This window comes from Plodia interpunctella, chromosome 9 (genome assembly GCF_027563975.2).
Source record: "Plodia interpunctella isolate USDA-ARS_2022_Savannah chromosome 9, ilPloInte3.2, whole genome shotgun sequence".
In the NCBI taxonomy this organism is placed as follows: Eukaryota; Metazoa; Arthropoda; class Insecta; order Lepidoptera; family Pyralidae; genus Plodia; species Plodia interpunctella.
Window position 1 is genome coordinate 866,381 of NC_071302.1, and position 24,280 is coordinate 890,660.

At 34.7% G+C, this 24,280-nt stretch overlaps 3 protein-coding genes across 5 annotated transcripts in view; 1 reads left to right on the top strand and 2 right to left on the bottom strand.

The window, feature by feature from the left end:
• The window catches only part of LOC128672306 (uncharacterized protein), a 107,168-nt gene that overhangs the window by 2,849 nt on the left and 80,039 nt on the right, over positions 1–24,280 (bottom strand). For both annotated transcript variants that reach the window (XM_053749359.2, XM_053749358.2), the window contains 2 exons: positions 4,159–4,386; positions 160–247 (listed from right to left, as the gene is read on the bottom strand). In XM_053749359.2, coding sequence (XP_053605334.1) covers positions 160–247; positions 4,159–4,386 — 316 coding nt within the window. The remainder of the gene's footprint in view (positions 1–159; positions 248–4,158; positions 4,387–24,280) is intronic.
• On the bottom strand, positions 627–3,888 carry LOC128672305 (uncharacterized protein). Its single transcript, XM_053749357.2, has 3 exons — positions 3,541–3,888; positions 3,126–3,277; positions 627–2,534 (listed from the first exon to the last, which is right to left on the bottom strand). Exons 1-3 carry the CDS (start codon positions 3,718–3,720, stop codon positions 2,264–2,266), a joined length of 603 nt encoding a protein of 200 aa, XP_053605332.1. The 5' UTR covers positions 3,721–3,888; the 3' UTR covers positions 627–2,263.
• Daao1 (D-amino acid oxidase 1) lies at positions 4,002–6,868 on the top strand. 2 transcript variants are annotated; one of them, XM_053749353.2, is made up of 2 exons: positions 4,002–4,130; positions 5,661–6,868. In XM_053749353.2, exon 2 carries the CDS (start codon positions 5,665–5,667, stop codon positions 6,673–6,675), a length of 1,011 nt encoding a protein of 336 aa, XP_053605328.1. In that variant the 5' UTR covers positions 4,002–4,130; positions 5,661–5,664; the 3' UTR covers positions 6,676–6,868. The 2 variants fall into 2 exon arrangements, with proteins under 2 accessions (XP_053605328.1, XP_053605327.1); XM_053749352.2 differs by lacking the exon at positions 4,002–4,130 and adding an exon at positions 4,966–5,054.

A 24,280-nucleotide genomic window follows, 5' to 3' on the forward strand; every position in this document is an offset into this window, starting at 1 on the left:
ATGTCACTACAAAAATCGGTACCTACCTTAAGCTACAATCCTACCGATTCTCGCGTGGAATTATACCGCTAATGAGTGACTCCGCTGAATGGAGGCATACTAGATGGCGCTGTACGAGTCCCAAGATTTCAAACTATGATATTGAGCTCTTGTACTCACCCAAAATGTCGTTTCTTCTGCTGATGGTCGGCAAGCTGCCGTCGTGTGGGGAACGAACGGTCGCATACGTTGCATGTTAGCGCCTCATCTGCAAGTCAATAGCATAGATATAATGAACAATAGCGTCCACCTAGATGCAGCACGGAATACGTAAAGTCAAATGAGTACAAAACGTTCTTATGGAATAAGGAGACACTTGACAGATTATTTTCAAAGGAAATTATTTAGTACATGAAGTCATTTTTGTACAAAATATCCTGCAAGTTAACACTTCTAAAGTGTTTATGCAAAAGTTGGCTCCTCAATTTATCTGGTCTGTGAAGCCTAAACATCGGAAAGTATTTGATGAATGATGATTGAGCTGAAATAGAAGAACGGCGAGTCAAGTCGGGTGTGACAGAAGGGCCAAGGGATTATATATATTGTGTGCGCTATGAGAGCAATTTGGAAATGAGAGAAACAAAGAGTTCATGTTTTCATCGTTTATTGAAAAGACAATTTAGGTACCTACTCACAAAACTTCAGAAAGACAATTTAGGTACCTACTCACAAAACTTCAGAAGTTACAATCACGCATGCATGTTTAACCAATCTGTCGATAATAATTTATGTTTATGCTGCTGCATTAAAAAATTACAATATCGTAATGGCAATAATATAATTTGAAGTAGGGAATATTAAAAATGTACCTACCTACATAATTCGTTGTAGAATTTAACTAGATTGTGTATGCTTTCCACATCTCAAAGTAACTTAGAATAAAGTTAAATAATACTTTTTTTCTTACAAGATACCGAAACGAAAAAAAGATAACTATTTTATTAAATTAATTATCATTACAATAGTATATAATTTATAAACTTAACTTTTAGCCATTTGTAAACAAATTATACACGTATAAATATTACTTGGGAATTTGGTCTTGCAAGTCTTGTTTTAGAATCTAATAAGTATACAAAAAGATAAATTCGACAAGCAAATCCTTCATCCTTTTCTTTTGGAAACATTCAAAGTTCTTTTTTTATGTTAGGATGATATATACACATCGCTTATTGACGTCAAAAAATTACATACAATGTCAGCAGACTTCCAAAGCGCAGGTGAAAAAGAAGCGGCCAAACTTTACCGCAGCTTTTTCTCTGTAATATGCATCTTATAAATTATTAAGACTTGTTTCATTCAGTAATCATTCAGCAACATTTTTGGAATTTAATGGTCCGTAAGGAACTCAACAAGTGTAGGGTGTGAAAAATCCTGAAATTTTATTATATAATAGGCTTATGGTTTTTAAACTAAAGTCATTTAATTACATGTTTCCTCTTGTTTTCTTTTTACGAATGTATCTAGTTGAAGACTTTATCTTCATTTAGATTTCTTATCGAAAACTTATTTAAAAAATATAACATTAAATAGAATTTTATCAGTTACTTATTTTAAAATTTATTTTACATGTTGACTTTTTTCAATAATATTGTAATTTACATAATTTTACCTACATAAGTCTCATTTGATATTGGCAAGACAGCTATATAGTTCATTTAAATAAACAATACAGTCAACAAGGATTACAGCGCCATTTTCTATTTCCCAACTAATAGTACTATAAATGCGAAAGTAGTTTGTTACCTCTTCACGAATTATCTACTGGACTGATTGTTAGGAAATTTGGTACACGGGTAGAAAATTACCTGAAATAAGATATAGGGTATTTTTATCCCGAAATTCCCACGGGAGCGAAGCCCCAGGGCGCAGCTAGTTGTTTTTTATTGCTAATTTATTATTACATGCAATATTTGTTAAGGTCTTAACGCTATCTGTAAAAACAAGTAAAGAAAATGACATACACTTGACAAAAAAAACATTTACACAGGCTGTACTTGTCACTGACTTTATAGAAAAATATGATATGTTTAATATATTGGTTGATTTACAATTTTATAGTAAACCATAAATTCACGATATCCATCAGTTCAATGTATTTTTTTAAACATTCTAATCAGAGAACATAGTCCTAAATAAAAAAATATATGTATAAAAATAGAATAGAAAACTTATATTACAAAAAGGTCCATTTCCCAGCATCACTTATATGAGATAATATTTGTTAAATCGGCAATGTGTTTGATACTGATGACTTGAACATGCTGCCAAAGAATCTAACTCCTGAAGAGCCCCCGGGAACTGATCCCATCATCATCCAGATGAGAGACACAACCTGTGCTATTGCACAGAGCACAGTCAGGAGTGTGCTGCCGAGGTGAAGGGCACAGTATAAAGTGGCAATCAGTGTGGCTCCATACATCACTGTAGCCAGAGCTCGCTCTTTGGAAAACAGGGATTTTAGATGATTCCATGGTCCGTAGAGGAAACTGAAACTGTAAGAATAAAAGTATGTTATCATGTTTTTAAAACAAACATTTTATTGGAATTGTGAGAAGTTTGTGTTCCAAGGTTACTAATCAATACTTGTTCATGAGATAAGCACACTGATTTAATTATGTAGTGAAATTAGTCTGTTAGCCTTTGATCATTTATTTAATAAAAGAGCAGGATATAAAATAATAAATAGAATATTCAATAGAAGTTTGAGATAGTGCATCACAGATCACAGTATTCAGTGGGTCAGCAATATTATCTGGTTCACTGACACATACTGTGTTGTTTCTGCAATTAACACAAATGGTTCACATACTGCTACTGTATTGATTAGCAAGTTTCATTATAATAGAAATTTTAACTGTATTTTCACCTCAATATTCATATATACATTACATACATATCACTTTTTTTCTTGATTTTATCCTATTCGTTTGAGAATTAGATATCAGTTTTATGAATATCATCAGCAGTAAAACTAATGTAATAACATGATGATATTCTGTAGAGTATTGTGATAGTATAAATGTTAAGTTTATATTCTGAAAATATTTGTTATGAGAAAGACTCTTTTGACAATAGAAACTTACCTAAGCAAGAAAAACAAACTTCCCAATGTGAACAGTAGTGAGAACTTCCTGGCATACACGAGAAGTACTGGCAGCAACAAAAACGACATAAAGAAACATAAAATTCCCAGGAAGAGACAGATTCCGAATCCTATGAATCTTTGTGTGCGGCTCTGTAACAAATTGTTTGGTGAGGTTATTTGTTAAATCTCACTTACATACAAATTAAGGTCAGATGCATAGATTAAATAAAATTCCTTATATACTTAAAAGAAAACAAATGAGCATTAGGTAAACAAACAGATTATCTATCACCAATCATGCACTAAATGAAAAGAGCGTACTCAATTCGAGTTATGACTCATTTTGATTACTTGCAAAGCGATGTAGATATTATAATGTATTTTTTTCATGCTATTGAGATAATAATACTTACTAATGTACAATAATCCTTCTGGACTTCTTCAAACCAACTTTGGCTGTTACTGCTGCTAGGAGTGGCATCATTGTTTCTTGTGAAAAAAGTAGGAGTCGAAAAAGTAGGTAAACTTATTTTGTAACTTCTTTTGTCGTTCTGCAGTAAATATTCGTCCAAGTCATTTTTCAAAGTAGCCATCCTTGGGGGCGGTGTTTACCACTTCGTAAATAATTAACGAAGTACTAGTTTAAAAGAATATCAGCAAAAACAGGAATAAAAATATCTGATAATGGGCTGATAATTTTCTTTTTTCACTCCAACTTCGATTGAACTCAATCAACAATCAACTGACTGATCAAAAAATTTAATTTACACGATAGTAGTATGTGTCAAATTGACAGCTGTCAAGACACAAATTTCCATAGAGTTTTAAATATTTTTAGTTTAACTGTGATAAAATCTTGCACTTCTGCTACGAAACAGGTTTTACATGGGAAACCGGATCGCACGGCGCATGTGTCATAATCGGAATCAGAACAAAATCGATTAGAGAAATTCGTTTGCTTGTTTTGTGAGAGTATTTACAGGATATTTTTGGATATAAAAAGGTGTGTAAAGATTGAATACTATACTAACCATAATCTGTATCATCACTAAAATCATCGTGCACGTGACGACGAATGTTGTTGTTGTAGCGGTCATGCGCACAAGGCGGGCAGACACCACGAGTGTCGCGCTCGTCCAAGTCGGTACTGCTTGCGTCTGAATCTACAGCTTCTTCGATGTGAATGTCTTCAGGTTGTCTGTTGTCGAGTTTCTCATTTGACGAGAGCTGATTGTAGTTTTTTCGCGGTGGCCGAGATTCTTGAACAATAAAAATGAATACATTAACGCATGGTCAAAGTTTCAATGAAGTTTATGAAGGTCTTGCCTTCATGATGGTGCCACAGTGCCTACCTACACAAGAAGAATTCTTTTTAATTTATTTTGGCATTTATTTGAAACTACCAACCTACTTACATACAAGAAGTCAAAACTTTACATTCTTTACAAACTTTACATTCTAAGTAATTCTGACTTACACAAATCCGTAATTAGCGTGCGTGACCATGTCTTCTCCGTCAGGTATAAAGACTAACTAGTTTGGGAATCTAAATCATAATATACAGACCTTCAATTTTTTTTATAATAAAAAGCGTTTTCAAATGGTGTAACAAAATTAATAAAAATATAACTAAAATAATACCAAGTAAGTACCTAGGTGGACTATTGCAGGTTATGAAAAGAAGAAATAACATAGCTAATATCTAGATATTAAATAAGTATGTACTCATGATTATATATTTTTTTAACTCGACTTACTTATGTATTTTTATTTGTTTAGACTGACCTTGTATTCCATTTCTTAAGAGAGAGAACGAATAAACATGATAACACGAGATAGTACTAGGTAGGTACATTATTTAATAATAGGCAGTACAATTGTGGTTTGTGGTACAGTACGGAGTGTAATATTAGTGTGGAGTCGCTCTGTAAGTATGAGTACAAAATATATACGTAACAAAATTATTTTAATATTGAAAATTCGATGGTAAATTACTTATGGTTGTCTACATTTTGTTCTTAAATAATAATTGCTACCTACTGGAAACTATTTAGGTGCATTGTGTTGTTGCTTACTACCAACAAAAGCAATCTGTTAATTGGCTGATAAAAGTAAATATTCTGGCACCGTGTTGTTTGCGGCAAATACACGACTATGCGCATTTCGGTTTTAATCAAAGAAATTATCTTTTGTGTTTAGATCAAACGCAGACTTTGTAAATTTAGAGCCGGCAGGCCGCGAGTTATTTTAAGCTATATACACCTAGGGGCTAGGTACTATGTAGCGTGACTTTGCGTCCTCACGTTCTCTCTTTTTTTACACGATGCGTACACGATATGGGAAAAAGAGACAGCATGTGGACGTTAGTAACGTGCTACGTGTTTGGATGTTTCGTGGTAGGCCTTCTATTTATTAAAGTAGATACCTATATTTAGCTACCTAATAGCCCTTAGCACGAACCGTATATAACCGTTATAGAATCCAATTATAAGGACAAACTTGAATAGATACATAATATCAAGTTTTATTTCAGAAAAATGAACATAGACGCTCCGAGAATAGGTGTGATCGGCGCAGGAGTGGTAGGCCTGACTGTAGCCGATATTCTCCAGAAGACTTCCAAGGCCAATGTCACTGTCATGGCCGACGGCTTCGGGGAGGACACTGTCAGCGCCGTCGCAGCCGGCATCTTCCGACCAGGCACCACTTTCAGAGGTCCCACGAAAGAAATCACCAAGAAATGGATCAACGACTCGTGGCACTACTGGCAAGACATTTTAAAGTCATCAGAAGCCAATCACGCCGGCATTTTCTCCTTTAATTGCTACGTGTACTCCACGCAGAGTTACCAAGCAACTAGGAACCGTTTGATAGAAGACTTGGTTCCTTATTACAAAGAGATGACTGAAGACGAACTGAGGATCGCTGGTGGTGAACAAAAATATGGTTCTTGCTTCTCAACCGTGAAGATTGGGTGCGATAATTATTTGCCTTGGACCGAGAAGAGATTGAAAAGGAACGGTGTTCGGATAGTTCGAGAAAAAGTCGAGAGTTTTGAGTCGGTGAAGAAGAAATACGATTTGGTTTTTAATTGCACTGGATTAGGCGCTAGATATTTGTGTGATGACGAAAATGTGGTCCCTATTCGGGGACAAATCGCGAAGGTTAAGGCTCCTTGGTTGAAGGCATCGTTTTACAGTGACTATGCTGATACTTATATAATTCCTGGTATCGACGGTGTGGCCACGCTGGGGGGTGTACGAAATTATGACAGCTATAATAAAAAGTTTAATAAACATGACGCAGCGGCGATTTTGGAAAGGTGTTACACATTACTGCCTCCTTTGAGAAAAGCGTTAGTAGTAGGTCATAGAGTGGGTCTGAGGCCTCATAGAGACATTGTTCGAGTGGAACCAGAAATTTTGGGGGATCTCAAGGTGGTGCACTGCTACGGCCACGGGGGGTACGGGGTGACCACTGCCCCGGGCACGGCACTCCATGCGGTGAGCATTGGTATGGATTTGTTGAGAACGAAGCACAAGTTATAAATTAACGTTTTCCCGCCATAAAATTAAGATCAAATTAAGGAAAAATCAAATGTCTTCCATATCTATACATCTACGTTTAGATAAGCGTTTTTATGCATTAGGCAAAGTGCCTATAGCTACATGTTCTAAGTTCTTGTAAATTGATATAATCTGTTGAAAATATACATGTTTTGTAATAAAATACATATTGTTTTTTTTCTAATTGACTTATGCTTATCAAAGTTAGTACTTTTTTTCCAAAATGTCAAAATTCCACGGAAACCAACAATGCACATTTGTTTCTATTGGTACCCAATAAGTAACATGTAGGTAAGTACATACGTGTTTTAGGTTTATGTAAAATACCAAAATGGCGGCATTAAATAAATAGACTATAACCATATTTAATCTATGAATTCGGCGCTCCATTGTCGTGGACGTGGGATACGAGTCACACACTGGGCTATTGTATAAAAAGCAATAAAGTACATTTGTATAGGACAATGAAATGTACATCTATACTATTATTATAAAGAGGTAAGCGTTTGTGAGTTTGTGAGTGAGTGAGTGAGTGTATGTTTGAGGCGGATAATCTCCGAAACTACCGAACAGATTTCAAAAATTCTTAAACCATTAGAAAGGTACATTATCCAAGATTGCTATAGGCTAAATTTTATCTCAATATTCCCACGGGAGTGAAGCCCCGGGCAACATCTAGTAATACATAACAAGCTTAAGTTAGATTTCAGCTAATCAATGGATTTTCCTTTATTGAATGTGATGGGAAGTATGTTTTTTTATCAATCACGCAAAATCTGGACCGATTTGGATGAAATTTGGAAAACGGATAAAACAATTGAGAATTTTTAACCCTAATATAATAACCAACTTTTTCCCCGATATTCCTACATGAGCGTGTTCCCGATGTGCAGCTAGTTTCGGAATATTGATGAATTAATTACTCGCTTTGATCCCTCATGTCGTGTCTGAATTAGTATCCGTCAAGCACAGATTAAACGAACAGACAAAATGTAGGTATCAAGGTATGACACATCGTACTTCGTGGTGATAATTGTTGCTTAATTGAAATAAATTATAAAAATGTCATTGTTCACACGAACTCTTGACGACCTCGGTGGCGCTGTGGTAAAGTTCTTGCCACTGAACCGAGAGGTCCCCGGTTCGATCCCAGGTCGGGTCATGATGGAAAATGATCTTTTTCTGATTGTCCCGGGTCTTGGATGTTTATCTATACATGTATTTGTTATAAAATATAGTATCGTTGAGTTAGTATCCCATACACAAGTCTCGAACTTACTTTGGGGCTAGCTCAATCTGTGTGATTTGTCCTAATATATTTAAATTTAATTTAGAGATATCTTATTGCATTTAATGCGTGACAAAAAATATCAGAGCAGTAAATCGTTTAGAAATATCCTCGTCGGGAGCCGTTCCTGGATACATCATTAGATCATGCTTACTATGTTAATGCATTGTCATTCAAAGTAAAGTTTGTACAAAATTTCAACTCAATCGGTTGAAGATATCTGCTTCAAAATTGAGTTACAAGATTCTATTCGAACATACATACATAATTGCAAATTAAATAAAGCTTGTAGTTTGTAGAAAAGAAAATCTTTATTCCATAGTAATATTATAAACTCAATACAATTTAGGCAGCTCCGTGCAGCGTACAATCGCCCACCTAGGACACTACGGTGACAAGCCCTTCATCAAGGGAATGGTATCACTTCCGATGTCTCCGATTGCAAACGGAAACGTGGTGCGAATAATTCCAGTTCCTAAGCAGGATGTAATCTGTGGCGGATTCACCAGTAGGCTGAGTAAGTTGAAGGCTAGGGCGGCAAGTTTTAAGGGGTGGCAATTATAAAAAATGATAATATAGAAAACGGTTCATACTCGCAATAAATGGAAATTCAAGTATGAAGTTTTTTTTTTTATCTCGATAGATAAATCTATATGAACTATTCGATGTATTCGAGTCAGAGATAGCGTCTGATCGGGCCGCGCGGGAATTCATAGGTCAAATAACATATTGAAACGGAGTTGATTTAGTAGTTAAGTCACCCGTCTGTTATCTAAAGTCACATGTTCGAATCATACCCATCTGATCTACGTATAGACAAAACGTATACGTACAACGTATTTTCCATCCATTAAAGAAAGAAAAAATCCCCTTCCTCTATAAAAAAAGGATATTTTTTCACCACATTGTTTCTGTCTTATATATTGCATACCGGAGTTGTGAATATTAAACACATTATGTATGGCCATTAGCTTTGTGTATGACCGTTATCATAACGCTTTGTGCGCGTCGTCGTGTGGTGTGAACGGGAGGAATTATGTGCTTAGGTTAACGAAATGACAAACATTATTCTTCTTTGCGTGTCGATGGCAAATGTATAAATGCTATAATATGGATGGATACAGAAACTACTTTTTTTTTTTCTTTTTTGCCAGAATCGTGCCACTTCAATGTTGCATGCCTGGCACTGGCAATCTGTTGGGACCTATACCTATCTTCAAACACAGATATTGCAATAAATACTTTTGATTTTATTAGAAGCCGCTATCAACAGATGATTGCAGCTTCTGATAAAGTCTTACAGATAGATTAGAAAATGCTTACCCTTATTTATCTATTGTTACAGGTCTTGAAAAGTTCGTGTGTGAAATTGGGAATCACGTGACCAGTTAGCGCCTAAGTATACTTACAGTTAATTATCTTGAATATGAGTTGATGAAATAAAATTAAATTTTATTGCAATATATGTGTTTGAAAATACCTACCACGAAGAGGCCTACCACGAAACATACATAGCACGTTACATACGTCCACATGCTGCTTTTTTTCCATATCGTGTAGACGCATCATGTAATAAAAAGAGAGAACCTGTTGACGCAATAACGTGATACGTGTTTTATGTTTCATGGTAGCCCCCCAGGAGTCAGCCTGAGCAAGTACATGTGTTTTGCACTCTACTAAATCAGCATAATAAGTAATAAAAGCTTTGACTTTAGTAAACTGAAAAAGTTCAATCTCGCTTTAAACTGTTGCTCAACTGTCATCCATCTCTGAATGCAGATTGCAACAGATCAAACAAAACTGACGTTGACGTTGGTCGCGTGCTGCGCGAATAATTTGTTTTGGAAATACGGTTCTTTGTACGTGACCGTCCAAACAAATGCTTACTCGTTTTAAATTTTTTTATTTTTTATTTTACATGAATTTGAAAAGCCATCTAATTTAATAAGTTTGTATACATATTCCATGATTTTTAAACTGTTAACTTTTTCAAATATACTTAAATAAACGTTAAACTAAAACTCAAAATTTAGATACTTAGGTACTAAGTAGATAACTTTTATAATGATTTATTTAATCATGATTAAACTTGGGACAATATTATTAAAACTTTATCTTAAACGGCAAAAATATTTGCAATTATCTCGTCTCAAGTACTATTGATAGGTGAAAATAAACTGTAGTGTCTCGTTAGTATTAGTTCTGAGCATAGCGATGTACTTACCTCAGACTACAGAGTGAAGAAGCGACAATAAAATGCATAAAAGTCACGTTTTTACACACTTCAGACATTTATTGATCTAAAAGGAGCAAAAGGAGATGAAAGGACATATTATTTTGGTAAATAGAAAACATATATTGCATGATATATATTATGCAATGTCTCATTGTTGAAATGAGTCCCTTTCGGTATTAGTTGTTTCTAATTTTGGAAAATAATATTTGATTTAGAATTAATAGCGTAGCTAGGTATGCTTAAGCACAATCTAAACTATTTAAAATGTTTGTGTTCTGTATTCGTCGATGCAGATTATCAATAAAAGTTGAAATATAGTAAGTAAAGTTGAAGTATAGTAGCTATTAGCATAATACGGGGAAAAATCAATCTCCACCAATTTATGTTTCGTAAATCGAGGAGCCCTTGAGCTTGCGCCTCGGGGCCCAGCCCTATCTAGCCGATTGGAACATGACGTGAAAAAGTGCCTTTCTTCAAAGTCTTTTGTTACTTTAGTAACTGTGTTAGGCAAGTTAACTTTTTGAAAATGCGTCAACATTCATTCGAATCGATAAAAAAATAATAAGTAAATGTTCATTTTGTAATATGAACTTATTCTATGTCGTCTTGGCGCAAAAATGTTCATTTTGTAATATGCACTTATTCTATGTCGTCTTGGCGCAAAATGTCCGTTTCTCACAATGTCCTTTTCTCATAATGTACGTTTCTCAAAATGTCTTTGTGTGTTTTTGATGATGAGATAAGGACATTATGAGAAAGGACATTGTATGAAAAGGACATTTTGCGCCAAGACGTTCTATGTCACGACGGAGCTCCAATCTAGATAATCAGCTCGGATTCACGCTGCACTTACCCTGTTTATTACTTAAGTCCACACATTTTATTGTGTCTGCGACTAGTCCACTCTACTTATTAGAAGTATAAAAACCGAGGATAATGGTTTTACACGACGAGAACGATTTAATTACAGAGATAAAGAAGATTTTACTGTCGCCGGTTGGGCGATTTTTCTTCCTTATTTTTAACAGCACTGGGTCATGGAAATTAAATGAAGTTTTCTATTTTATGGAAATGAATTGAAAATTTGAATGTGAAACGATAAAATCCTTGCATGTTTACTGTTGTAGTTATGAAATTTGTACCTAATATAGGTTAGACAGTTTTATACACGGATATTTTGAAACATAAAGCAAGAAAATCAAACTTGATATCACATTATCATGTCACACGAGTGTAACATACCTAATTGTTTTCACAGTCACATCCCATTGACTCACAACAAGATGTAGGTAAAACTTTAACTTAACGAGAAAAAATCCTAATGCAAGTTACATTAAAAAAAAGATCTCATCTGACAGCTATTACAATATGTCAAATTCAAATCATTTATTCAGAAATTAGACCTTCACAGGCACTTTTTCTCGTCAATTTTTATATTTATAGTTATTTCTCACAAGCTACAAACTACTGGCATTTCGGAACGACCACTGCTGAGAAGAAATGCCGAAAGAAACTCATTTGAACAGTGTTGGTCCCTATCATGCCAGATCGGCTTACCATTATTGTTTCTTACAATGTTTTTTTTTTCTTTCTAATAATATATAAAAGTACATAATGTACATAATCAAAAGTTATATCAAAACAGTCATACTGAACAAGATTGGGGAGACGATAACCAGTGTTAGAAATAAACGATAAAGCAATTATGACTGACACTTAATAAACCCTGCTTTAAATATTCATTATTGTTTATTCGGTTATTCAGTATTGGACATGCTGTTACCGTCAATATTACAAAGTCTGTACGGACATCCGTCACACTCACGTCAGCGCGCAATTAATTTCAGAGCAGTTTGTGGGCAGTGTAATTTATTCAATTATACTGAGTTAATATCAATAGTTGTTATACGTAGTTAACTATATGAATTATCTATTATACTGACGACCTCGGTGGCGCAGTGGCAAGGTTCTTGCCACTGAACCGAGAGGTCCCCGGTTCGATCCCCGGTCGGGTCATGATGGAAAATGATCTTTTTCTGATTGGCCCGGGTCTTGGATGTTTATCTATATATGTATTTGTTATAAAATATAGTATCGTTGAGTTAGCATCCCATAACACATGTCTCGAACTTACTTTGGAGCTAGCTCAATCTGTGTGATTTGTCCTAATATAAAAATAAAAAAAAGTATTTCTCTTCTCTTTCTATTTATTATTGGTTTGCGCATAATTGCAACATTATACTAGAATCCTTTGGGAAATTGGAGATTCTGAATAGATTTCATGTAGAAGTTCATGATATTCTAGCGTTAAATATGATTCGTATGATTTATTTTTCATTGAATTAACTATAATATATATTAACCCTTTGATCCTAAAAAACAATTGAGCAACTAGGATCGCGTCAGATCGGGCCGCGCGCGAATCGATAATTGATTTTTTGTATTTCAAATAATATTGAAATCAACTAGAACATACCTATGATTTCTATACTGTAGAGTAGAGAATATCATGTCTTGACCGACAAATCCCTTATCATCAATATCCATATTTCAACGGCAATAACATCGTGACAAAGTCGAGAGCTAAAGGGCCCTCAGGCACCGCGTGCACAAAACTTCCGTCAAGTTTCATAACAACGTTTTGCCATTTCACTGGCTGTCTGTTGACGTCCCGCGGGCCCTGACACTTTGACTTGGCGCTTAATTTGCTTTACCTGTAATTACGTTTCTCTGTTTGACAGGATTCTCAGGCCTCAGGCGTGTTAAACTTTGTTGCATTTGTCTTGTATGATTTAGATTAACAATGATTAAATTTAAGTCTAATTTAACTTTTAACAAGTTCACAAACTTCAATGATCAGTCTGAAGTAAATTAAACTAAATTCTTAGCAAATAATTATTAAATTAATTCGCAAATTTGTTTATGCGAATACATTATGACAGATGTGAAGTAAAAACTTCAAAGCAAATCGACAATTCACATTAATAAGCATACCTACTTAAGATTTAGTTTCATCACGGCCCTAACTCGCCTACAGTTTTCAAAATTATTTTCACTTGAATAATAAAAAATAGTAAGCCACCTAGTTACTGTAATCTCACCTCATTACACCCAATGAATGGTACCAACTGACGTAATTTATCAAAGGCAAGAAATACATTCCAAAATAGCGTCTATCTCAACGTAGATAGGTCGGTAGATTTCAAACTGTAACGTTTGATTTGTCTTCCCCTGTACGGTAAACTGCGCGTCAATTTATCATAAAAAGTATTTTAAGCCTTGGAGGTAGCGGCTATTTTCAAAGAATTTGGGCTGTGCTGTTGACTGTATGAGATTACCCCGATTCCGTTGGAGTAAATTGAAACACTCAGTCGGTCCGATAGCTACCTGATCTGAATTAGAAAAATTTAATTTAAAAAAAGAAAGGGGTTTGCACTGCGACGTTCGTTACATTTAATTTTCTTTGTAACTGCATAATTTACTTTACGTCTTTTGACCAGAATTTTAATTTTTGTTCTTTTCCTTTTTTGGTTTCACTCTGGTATTAACACAATATCAAGTATTTTGCTCTTATATTTAAAATGTGAAATACTTATTATTTCACATCGGAACGCCAGATAGAAGTTGAAAATTATCACAAATAGCATCATTATCATTTAATACATTAATAAATCATATCTGCTAGTAGATAAACGTATGTTATTCATAATTTATTCTACATTGAATATTAATTAATTATATTGTAGGAGTTCATATTCGGTTTTGGTAAACTATATGCTAATTTAATTATGCAACGAGTCATTATGAATGGACATTAACATTTGTCTTTGATTTTGAAAACGGGACGAGAATGAATGTTATGAATATTTTTTTTTTAATTTTGCAAACAAAACGTTTGATTTGTACGTGATTTTCGGGATTTCGGTATAGACTGTTTTGTTTCATTAGGTACCTATCGATTATAGATTTTTTAAGAAAAAGTGAGATTAGGAATATTTTTAGTAAAATAAAAGGATTTACTGAATAATTGTGTGAATTACGGTCCGTGCAAAGTCTGTACCGAAAGGCGGGTCCCGACACCTACTGTCCTGGGACTTCATATTTTGAAAAACTGGTCGTCCCGCCTCTAAATGGCATCTGCCAATGTAAGCTATATTTTTAATCTGGAAAAAATAATACAAGTCGTCAAAATTTTTCCGTTAAAATATACTAAAGCCCTTAAAAATACATTATTTGAGTGAGTCGAGTAAAGTGATTCTATTACGCCGTCGACATTTCCATCTGCCGATCCGTCAGGCAATACGCTTCATTTCACGCATAAATAAAAAATTATCTCGAGAATGTTTCAGAATATTCCGTAGATTTATGTTATACAAGACACAAGTAATTACAGAAACCATGTAAAAACAACGGTAAGCCCTTATGTGGCTGGCTGTCTGTCTGTCTGTCTGGATGGATAGCGCAAGAAAATAATTTTCTAATAGAGCTGTAGCTTCAATGGGAGCTAAAATTTAATATATATTCCTATCGGATCAAACAAAAAGTTTATAATAAAATAGTTGATTTATTTCCGTTGGCCGTAATGGACAGCCATTAATTACACCGTGCGATTATGAAATTGCAATCTTCTTCTTCGTCGAAGCGACATTTCTAATTGAAATACAGAGTTAATAAAATTCTTTTATAGTAATAAAATTGTACTAGACTTAAGACATAACATCTATGGATAGTTATATGTACATTTTATTTATTAGTTATATTTTGCAAACCACCAGCTCAAATTAATATCTCAACACCAATACCTCAACACCAATACCTCAAATTAATTCTATATTACCTTGTGAAGATATGTTGTCTATTTTTACATAAATCTGAGGACTATTCACTGAATAAAACACGCGAGCGTATAAAATAAATTAACGTAATTTATATTACTGACTTTGTCAATTTATTGAGAAGAGAATTATATTTCTTTTGTTCTTACAAGGATTTATAATTTTTTAATGATCGACCAGTTGATCGCGCAGAATCGAGACACAATAGGCAGATCATGGCATTAGTAAGGTATTGTACGATGTACTTACTAAACCGATGAGGTAGATAAACCATTACCGGCATATATTAGCACCGGTTCGTAAGGTAGAAGTTAAGAATCCGTAATGTGGTACTATTGGTGTAGACAACCTAATGTTCCATCCGTTTTAAATTATTGTGTTAATTTAGTTACCTTGGAGATTGGGGTGGTGATAGTCGCGAATTTGCAGTGAGTTTGGGTAGGATGTGTCGTCGACTGTACCAAGAGTATGACTTGGTTAGCTAAACTGTTTAAGTTGATCTGACATCAGTGTTAGCAATAACACATTCGAAAACAAGGTAAGGTGTAGTTTATTTCATAACTGCTTATAGTAAACATTTTACCATTAAATTAGGGATCGTTGTTTTTTGATGTCGGAATAAACATTTATTTTTAATGTTCAATACTTGTCTAACAGCATTACCCAAGAAGTAATTTAAACGAAAACAATTACAGTGGGCATTGGTTTTAATTAAAACCTTAATTGCGATAACTAAAGCATAACAACAGTGTTGATAAACTATTTATTTAAAAGGTACACTTATAAGAATAGGAGTATGAATGGATACAGTAAAAATATATCCTATTAATATTATAAATGCTAAAGTTTGTGAGGATGAATGTGTGTATGTGTGTATATTTGTTATTCTTTCACGCAAAATCTATTAAACAGATTGTTATGAAATTTGGTATATGGGTAGAATATAACCTGGAATAACACATAGGGTACTTTTTATCCTGAAATTCCCGCGGGAGCGAAGCTCCGGGGCGCAGATAGTATTACATATTATCCCGCTTGTTTCCTCACTCCTTCATGCATGCACTCCGGTCATGGGTGCTCCTAATATCTCCCTTACGAAATACATCCGGAATCTAGATACTTATAAAAAGAAAAATTTTCATGACATTACTCAGATCAAAAAGACTTCGTAAACCACCTAATATTTTCTTTACTAAGCCACAGTTAAAAGATCCCAGGGCAAAACGACAAAGAAAAAACGTCTCATAAGAAATTAACTTCGTTAGACAACCAAGAGGAAGGAAAACAATCACAAATTTAATTACCCTCGAGGGTTTACAAGTACGCGTTTCAATTTGGCAAGGATTTGCGAATTTAGTATACGCATTAACGGGGAATGGAGAGGTGAAAAAGTTACGAAATCTGTTTTACTCGACGACGGATAATGAATATAAAGTTATATTTTGTTATTTGGGAGTTTCTCTATTTACTTGACAAGGATGACGTGTTTCAGATTTTTTGGTTTGATGGTTGTGGATAGGAAATATTTGTACGCATTTACATCCAATTTACCTCGAATATTTAAGAGAGTGGTGTGGATTACCACACATGCGCCTCCATTGTGCATAAGAATTAGGTATTTTTTTCACAACCGCCTAAAAAAACAAGTTTACGGGATATTTTCAGGGTTCATCGTTGTATGTATGATTGTATGTGAGGTTCTTTATTCCACCATGTTTTTAAATGCCTTATGCCATTATATACTATATCCATTTTATTTGTTCCAGGATTATATTTGATAAGCGATTAAATTCCTTCAAAAATGATAAATTGATGATGATGATTGTGAATATATAATCGTCAATCGTTTTATTGGTCATCAAAGGTAACAAAGTTTTGGAAAGCGGCCACAAAAATATATAACTTATAGGTTATAATTGTATTTTACAATATATCGCTATGAAAATCTGTTTAATTAAACTAAAGTTTATCCAGTTTTTTGATATATATTTTTAAAATTGTTTATTTAAAACGAAGCAACAGCTTGCTCAGTGACAAAAGGAAAATCTTAAATTTTCCTTTCTATTTCTATTTTAAATTTAATTTAAGCAAAGAAAAAATTATCTATCATAAAGTCATAGTTGATATAGAATATACACGAAATGACTTTTAAAATAATCAAATTGTTTCTTGCTTGTAATAATTTCTCCTCCATTGTTCTTTGAGACTCTTTGAGAGCGAATCGTATTAAATATAAGGTTATTCATAAAAAGGCTTCATTATTTATTCATGGCGGCCAACCGGTTTTATAAGAAAATGGGAATTTGTCCTACTTTATCCAAAAATCATACATCATCTCAAGGAATAATATATTAGCAGTATGGTTAGAGGTGAACGTGTGATGTTCAAATTCCCTTTCTGTTGATTTATCATGTATACATATTTCTGAAAAGCTTGCTGGAACGTTTTGAATCCGAAACTCCATACAAACGTGGAAATTAAATTAATTAGTTGTAAATGTTTTATTTATCTTGTTTTCGTACATACTTTATACAATCCTTTCTTTTATTGAACAGTTTTTTTTTTAATTATTAGATGTTAATTATTATGTTGTGTTAATTGGTTGTTCGATAGTTTTTATTTTAGCGGCTCGTTCAGGCTTCGCTCGGTTAAAATCATAATAGAATAATACACAGAAACCTTTCTCAGGAATCAGAAAACCTATCAAAAAGACTCGCAGATCTAAATCTAAGAATTCATAGCGACAGTAGGAAGCTACTTCGTTTTATACTATGCAGTGATAGTGATGATGGTACTTAAAAAATATTTTCTTAAAACAAGTAGATACAAAGAAAATCTGATCGTCTCTCTCTCGCTCTCTCCTCTAAAACCATTTTCAAAACAGCCCGCAATCGATACTGATCATATTCTCCACCTCCAAAAAGAAATGTCTGTCGAAAAATAGTCGAAGAGTAGGAAAAACATTTTTATTTGTAGTCGGTAAAAGTAACAATCACCGCTCTGGCATAGATAGGAAAACTTTTTATCACTCCACTATACACGTCACGAAGTTGGCCATCCCTTACACACCGAGCCAGCCACTTGGCAAGTATCGTTACTCAACTTTACTGCGACATAAAGTAGCTTTACGAGTATTTACTACTAATTGCTAACACCACAAAGTGACAAGGGAACAGAATTGGCGCTGTTTTTCTTCTTCTTTGGTATTAATACGAACGAAAATACCAAGTGAAATTTCTATCTATACTATTATTATAAAGAGGTAAGTGTTTGTGAGTTTTTATTTTTGAGGCGGGTAATCTCCGAAACTACCGAACCGATTTCGAAAATTCTTTCACCATTAGAAAGGTATTTTATCTAAGATAGGCTATATTTTATCTCAAAATTCCCATGGGAGCGAAGCCCCGGGCAACATCTAGTATAGATATAAATACAAAAACTCCCATTCAAAATTAAAAGAATAATAATATCCTGATTTATTTTAACTTTATGAAGTTGAAACTTTAATTTATTAAAAAACGTTAGTTGAATTAAATCTTAAGCGAGAAATAGACAAAGACAAAGCAGCAATATCGTATCAAATATTAAACTATTAAAGTAGATATTTTTATTTTTCTTTTATTCACGTTTCATGTAATTGACAAGTTACATTTACGAAAACTGCCTGGTCATGGCATTACTGGCAGAAGGGGCAAAATAAAAAAGTTTTGAGAGACATCACGACGCGCCTCATGGAGGCAACAGGAGACTTGAGAACTGGCAGCTTCTTTGCTCAGCGTGCAAGTCTCGCACTACAGCGAGGTAATGCTGCTTGTGTCTTGTGCATATTGCCTCCCTGTGGCGCTTCGGAACATTATTTTTATTTATAGTTTATTTAAATTAGATAATAAATTAATTAAATAAAATAAAATAAATATTTACTAAGAATGTCAAAGATCGTGTGAAGTGGAGAAGAAAGAGTAGGAAAGTAAAAAGTAAAGAAATCCAGATTAGATTTATTTATTTTTTAATTGTTTAAAATCTCAAGCAAGGTGACTTTTCTGTGGCCATTTTGTTTCGGGCACGGGGCCCGATTGCAAGAACTGTGTACTGCGAAAATTGCGCTCATTATTAAGGGCCGTGTTGTGTTAAGTGCTAATGAATAGGGTGCTTTAATTTATTTTTGATTGTCTGGTATTCGTGTGATAATTTGAAAAGCTCAGCAGACAGTATAAAGAGTAGCAAATAAATGACGCGCTACGTCCTCGTGGCTGGCAACACTGTGTTTATTAACCAATCTTGACCATTCTATTTGGTATGGCAATTACAATAAAATGTAGTTCGTTAAATATCCGTTTCTCTATCTCCACCTCACAGATATAAGAACATTACGTGTAATATTCTTATATATATATATATATATATATATATATATATATATATATATATATATATATATATATATATATATATATATATATATATATATTTTTAAATATATTAGGACAAATCACACAGATTGAGCTAGCCCCAAAGTAAGTTCGAGACTTGTGTTATGGGATACTAACTCAACGATACTATATTTTATAACAAATACATATATAGATAAACATCCAATCCAAGACCCGGGCCAATCAGAAAAAGATCATTTTCCATCATGAGAATCATGACCCGACCGGGGATCGAACCCGGGACCTCTCGGTTCAGTGGCAAGAACCTTACCACTGCACCACCGAGGTCGTCAAATTGGTATATAGCAGCACCATGGAATTAGTAGGTACTCCGTACAACGAAGTACTTACTAAATCCATGAACAGCACAAACGAGTCAGTTTTAAAAGACTGTCATTATGAATGTTACTAAGTACTTATTAAATCCATGCTATTTACATCTTGTGTTAGTGCTGCACTCTAGTATGATATTAACTCAGTAATATATTGTTGCTAAAATGTTATTATCATGAATACATATACCTACTTGAAAACTGCTTTTATTAAAAGGCGCAGGAGAGACTGCTCCATCACTGGTGAATTTTTAGTTGTCTTTGTTAAAAAATATTATATATTATACCTAAACAGATGACACATTTTTGGTGGAAAATGAACAGGAAAATTATGCAAAAATATAACAAATATGTTTTGGATTATTATTTTTAATTTGCGTCTTTAAATTATTAATGGCTAGTGTATACATTAAAATATTAACTACGCAAGCAAACCTCGATCATAGTTCTCGTCGTATTTATAGTATTAGTGGCCAGTATCAAACGCAATTTGAAAATCAATTTTCACGCAATAACGATAGCGATTTTTATATCGAGTCACACAGATCGAGTCTACTCCGCCCACGGCGGCGGCGCGTCATCATCGACATTGGTTGGAAATTAGATAAAATTCCACAGCGGGATATTTCCGATATGATTGCTTTTATTTCCGCTCCTGTCGCATGACTGTGGCTTTGTACAGTCTTGGGATTGTATTTGTAATCGACTTGCCTTTCTATCGTTATTTTTTTAATAACTAGCCTTTTAGCGTTTTTTCTTGGTTAGAAGATTGTTATTTAAGAGCTATGCTCTTATCGGTGTTTGTAATATAATAGGAATACAAACGCAACGATTGGTTGTTGGCCATTTGTCTTCTCACTTATTCAGGAGAGAAAATTATAATATTTTTTCTTATATATGTGCAGGTTTTCTCGTGATGTTTTCCTTCACCGGAAGCAAGTGGCTGTTTAGGAAAACTACCATACATCTGTCAGATTGGACAAATTGCCCACAATTTGTTTGCCAATCCAATCTGACACATAAGCGACTTAGAAGTCACTTAGCACCCAAGTGTTCAAATTTACTAAAAGTGTGATTGGTTCACACATAAAAACCCTTATGTGGCAAAAATGAACGAATTCAAAATATCCCTGAATTGTTCATGAATCTTACGTGTACCCGTGTGTGCACGGTACACCCACCCCTTAACTCAATTAGGGGAGAGTAAACACTCGCAAGCGTAAAACGGAACACACAAAACGTTTCGCGCGGTGCGTGCGAGACGAGGCGTGCTCACGCGAATGGAATTACTCGCGCTACTGGGGAATCGCATGAAAATGGCAGATATCCAGGGAGATTGATTCCATTAGATCCGATATCGACTCGTGAAGGTACAGGCGTAAAGGAAATTAGTTTTTGCGGCTGGTGATATGAAGGCTTAAACCAATTTTTCCAAACTAGTATTTAACAGACTTAAAAAAGGAGGTGGTTATCCATTCGCCGCGATCTTCTTACGCCATTTTCAACCTGTAGTGTGTAGATCTCCCTCAGTTTCTGCCGTCTCTCCAGAGCAGTTTCGATCCACTTCATGCCAGCTGTTCGTTGGATAATCATCGTTTAAACGCATCTCAGGTCTTCCTTGTGTCGCGATTAATTATTTATTATTATTTTTTAATGTATGTTACTCGATTACGCGAAAACGACTGGGCCAATTTGAAAAAATCTTTTGTTTTTATTTAATTTCATTCGTACTACTGTGACCTTCAAAGAGAAAAACATTAAAAACTAAAATTGTCTTTTATTATCATATGAAGAGGTGGTGGTGTAATTGTTAAGACGCCCGCCTGTGGATCGAAAGTTCCCAGGTTCGAATCCTACTCGTGCCACATGAGTTTGTATACCAATTTGACCACCACTTGTTTCCGGTGAAGGAAAACATCGTGAGGAAACCTGCACACTGGTTGATTCTTATTAACTTGTGTGTAAAATGGAGAAGGCAATGGTAAACCACTCCATTAACAATGGCAAGAAAGTTGTTGTATATGTTTCATTCCACGTAATAACCACGACCCTCAGCCGTGAGGAATACGACTATGCAGAAGAATCATATGAAAATTTGCGTGAGTATTTTTAATTAAGTAAGTATGAGTTAAAATTATTTATTGGTAGCCTGTTTGCGTAAGAGTTTGAAATTAATTTTTTAACTATGGTAAAGGTAATATGGAATACACTACGCCAGCAAATAAATGGAAAAGCGTGTGTACTAATGAATTAGTATACTTTACTCTAATGGGAATTTCAATCCGAATCCATATTGGGTATCGCATTTTGATATTAAAATTGAGATACGAACATGGAATATGATTATTGCTTTGTAAGCCTGTCGGCTGTTTCGAATTCAGACTTATTATGTTAACTTTTGAATGATTTTTTTTAAACATAATTTCTTATGCAGACTCCACAGTATAGCCGAAGTCGTAGAGATGCCGACGCGAATGCATGAACATTGTGTAGATTGTATGAATGCTTTTATTTACCGCAATGAAAAATCAGCAAAGTATACTGAATCCGAGCCGGTATTATAAGTGCTGTATTTTTTGGCATATGCTATATAGATCTGCGATTATTTGCGATATTTTTTTTCAATCAACTGTTTGTCGATGAAAACTACTAAACATGAGTCAAATTAGTATAGAAACTCATGTGGCACGAGTATGATTCGCACCTAGGATCTTTAGATTACAAGCGGACGGTCTTAACCACTTGACTAGCACTGCTTCAGTTCTCCTCGTGATACCTATAACGCAACCAGATACGGGTCACCTGTGCGTTGCCGAGTTTTTGAGAAAGCGATACTCTTTTCTTGAAAGCCCCAATGTCGAAACTCTCAGGCAACTTCATTCCATAGTTTATCACAACGCATTATATCAAATAAAACAAAATAATTTTATTCCAAAATATCCCGAGTCGATGCAAATTTAACTGAATTATCGAACATATGATCCAGCTCTAATGGATCGCAGTCTCGCGGGAAATCTGATCGTGCTTTCAGGCGGAGTGAGCATGAGGTCTAGCTTTTTTTGGGCACTTAATTAAAGTACGGATGGTTGTTTTGCACTATAAAAAGATTCATGTGTATTTATCGTACAAGGCGATACGAACGGAGGGTGGTTCTCAGATTTCTGTCATTACCATCCGTCAATTTCTTGAGGAAGGAATCATTTCCAAAATCAATCATTGATTAAATTGACATTACCACGGTACAGATTGATGATTTTAAAGTCAGATTAGTAAAATTAAATTTTTGTCTTTGTTAAAATTTCAAAAATGGCAATAACAACGCGGCCGCAGTTGTGAACGGAAACACCCGATATCGAATGGAAGTTTCTATATGGCATTTTGATCCCGTACTAGAATAAGATCGATAGCCTCCTTTACATTATGTGGTTGTTGTAAAAGGTGATTAAGGTTAGATGAAATAAAGATTTTAAGTTTATCTATAACAAATGAACGAATATTTTCTCCACAAAACGTTGGACGTTTTTAGTGACTTTAAAATAATGTTCAGCAATCGAGATAGGAACGACAATTTTTGCGATCACGATGGGATAGGCTCTAGAGGGTGAACAATTGTTTGCGAGCCTTCATTGTCGTCCTATCGCAGGTTTTTGTGCCTGATAAGCTGGGCCTGCCTCCCCAACCCCTTGTTGAGGTTTATACACTGATTTTCAACTTACATTTCAAGTTCATTCTATATCAAAACCCTCTTTGTAAGATTCGTTGTTATTATTATTATTATTTATCAAAATCTGTAGCTTGTATACAAGAATTCGTAGTTTTGTGTACGAAAATTTGCGATTTGCCCACTAGAAATTAGGAAAAGCTATAACATCGTATTTGTACACGTAGGTACCTTCGTCATCATAGTCGTATTCCTCATGGCTGAGGGTCGTGGTTGTTACGTGGAATGAAACACACACACAACAACTTTCTTGGCATTATTAATGGAGTGGTTTGCCATTGCCTTCTCCATTTCACACACAAGTTAATAAGAATCAACCAGTGTGCAGGTTTCCTCCCGATGTTTTCCTTCACCGGAAACAAGTGGTGGTCGATAAAAACTACATGAGTCAGACTGATATACAAACTCATGTGGCACGAGTAGGATTCGAACCTGGGACCTTTCGATCCACAGGCGGGCGTCTTAACCATTACACCATCACCGCTTTCACCGCGTAGATACCTACCTACTATAAAGTAAGAAATAATATCGTGTGCCTTCTGCGAAAATCGTATTTTTCATACAAATCGATGTAGTTTTTATAGCAACATTCTTTTCATTTACAGATTCGAGTGCAATTAACGATATATTTAGCTTTTCTTAGCTTCTAGTAGGCAGGTTAGGAGTTCTTGTAGACAACCTACGAACCATCGTAGACAAGCTACGAATTCTTGTAGATAGGCTACCGATTCACGTAGACCAGCTA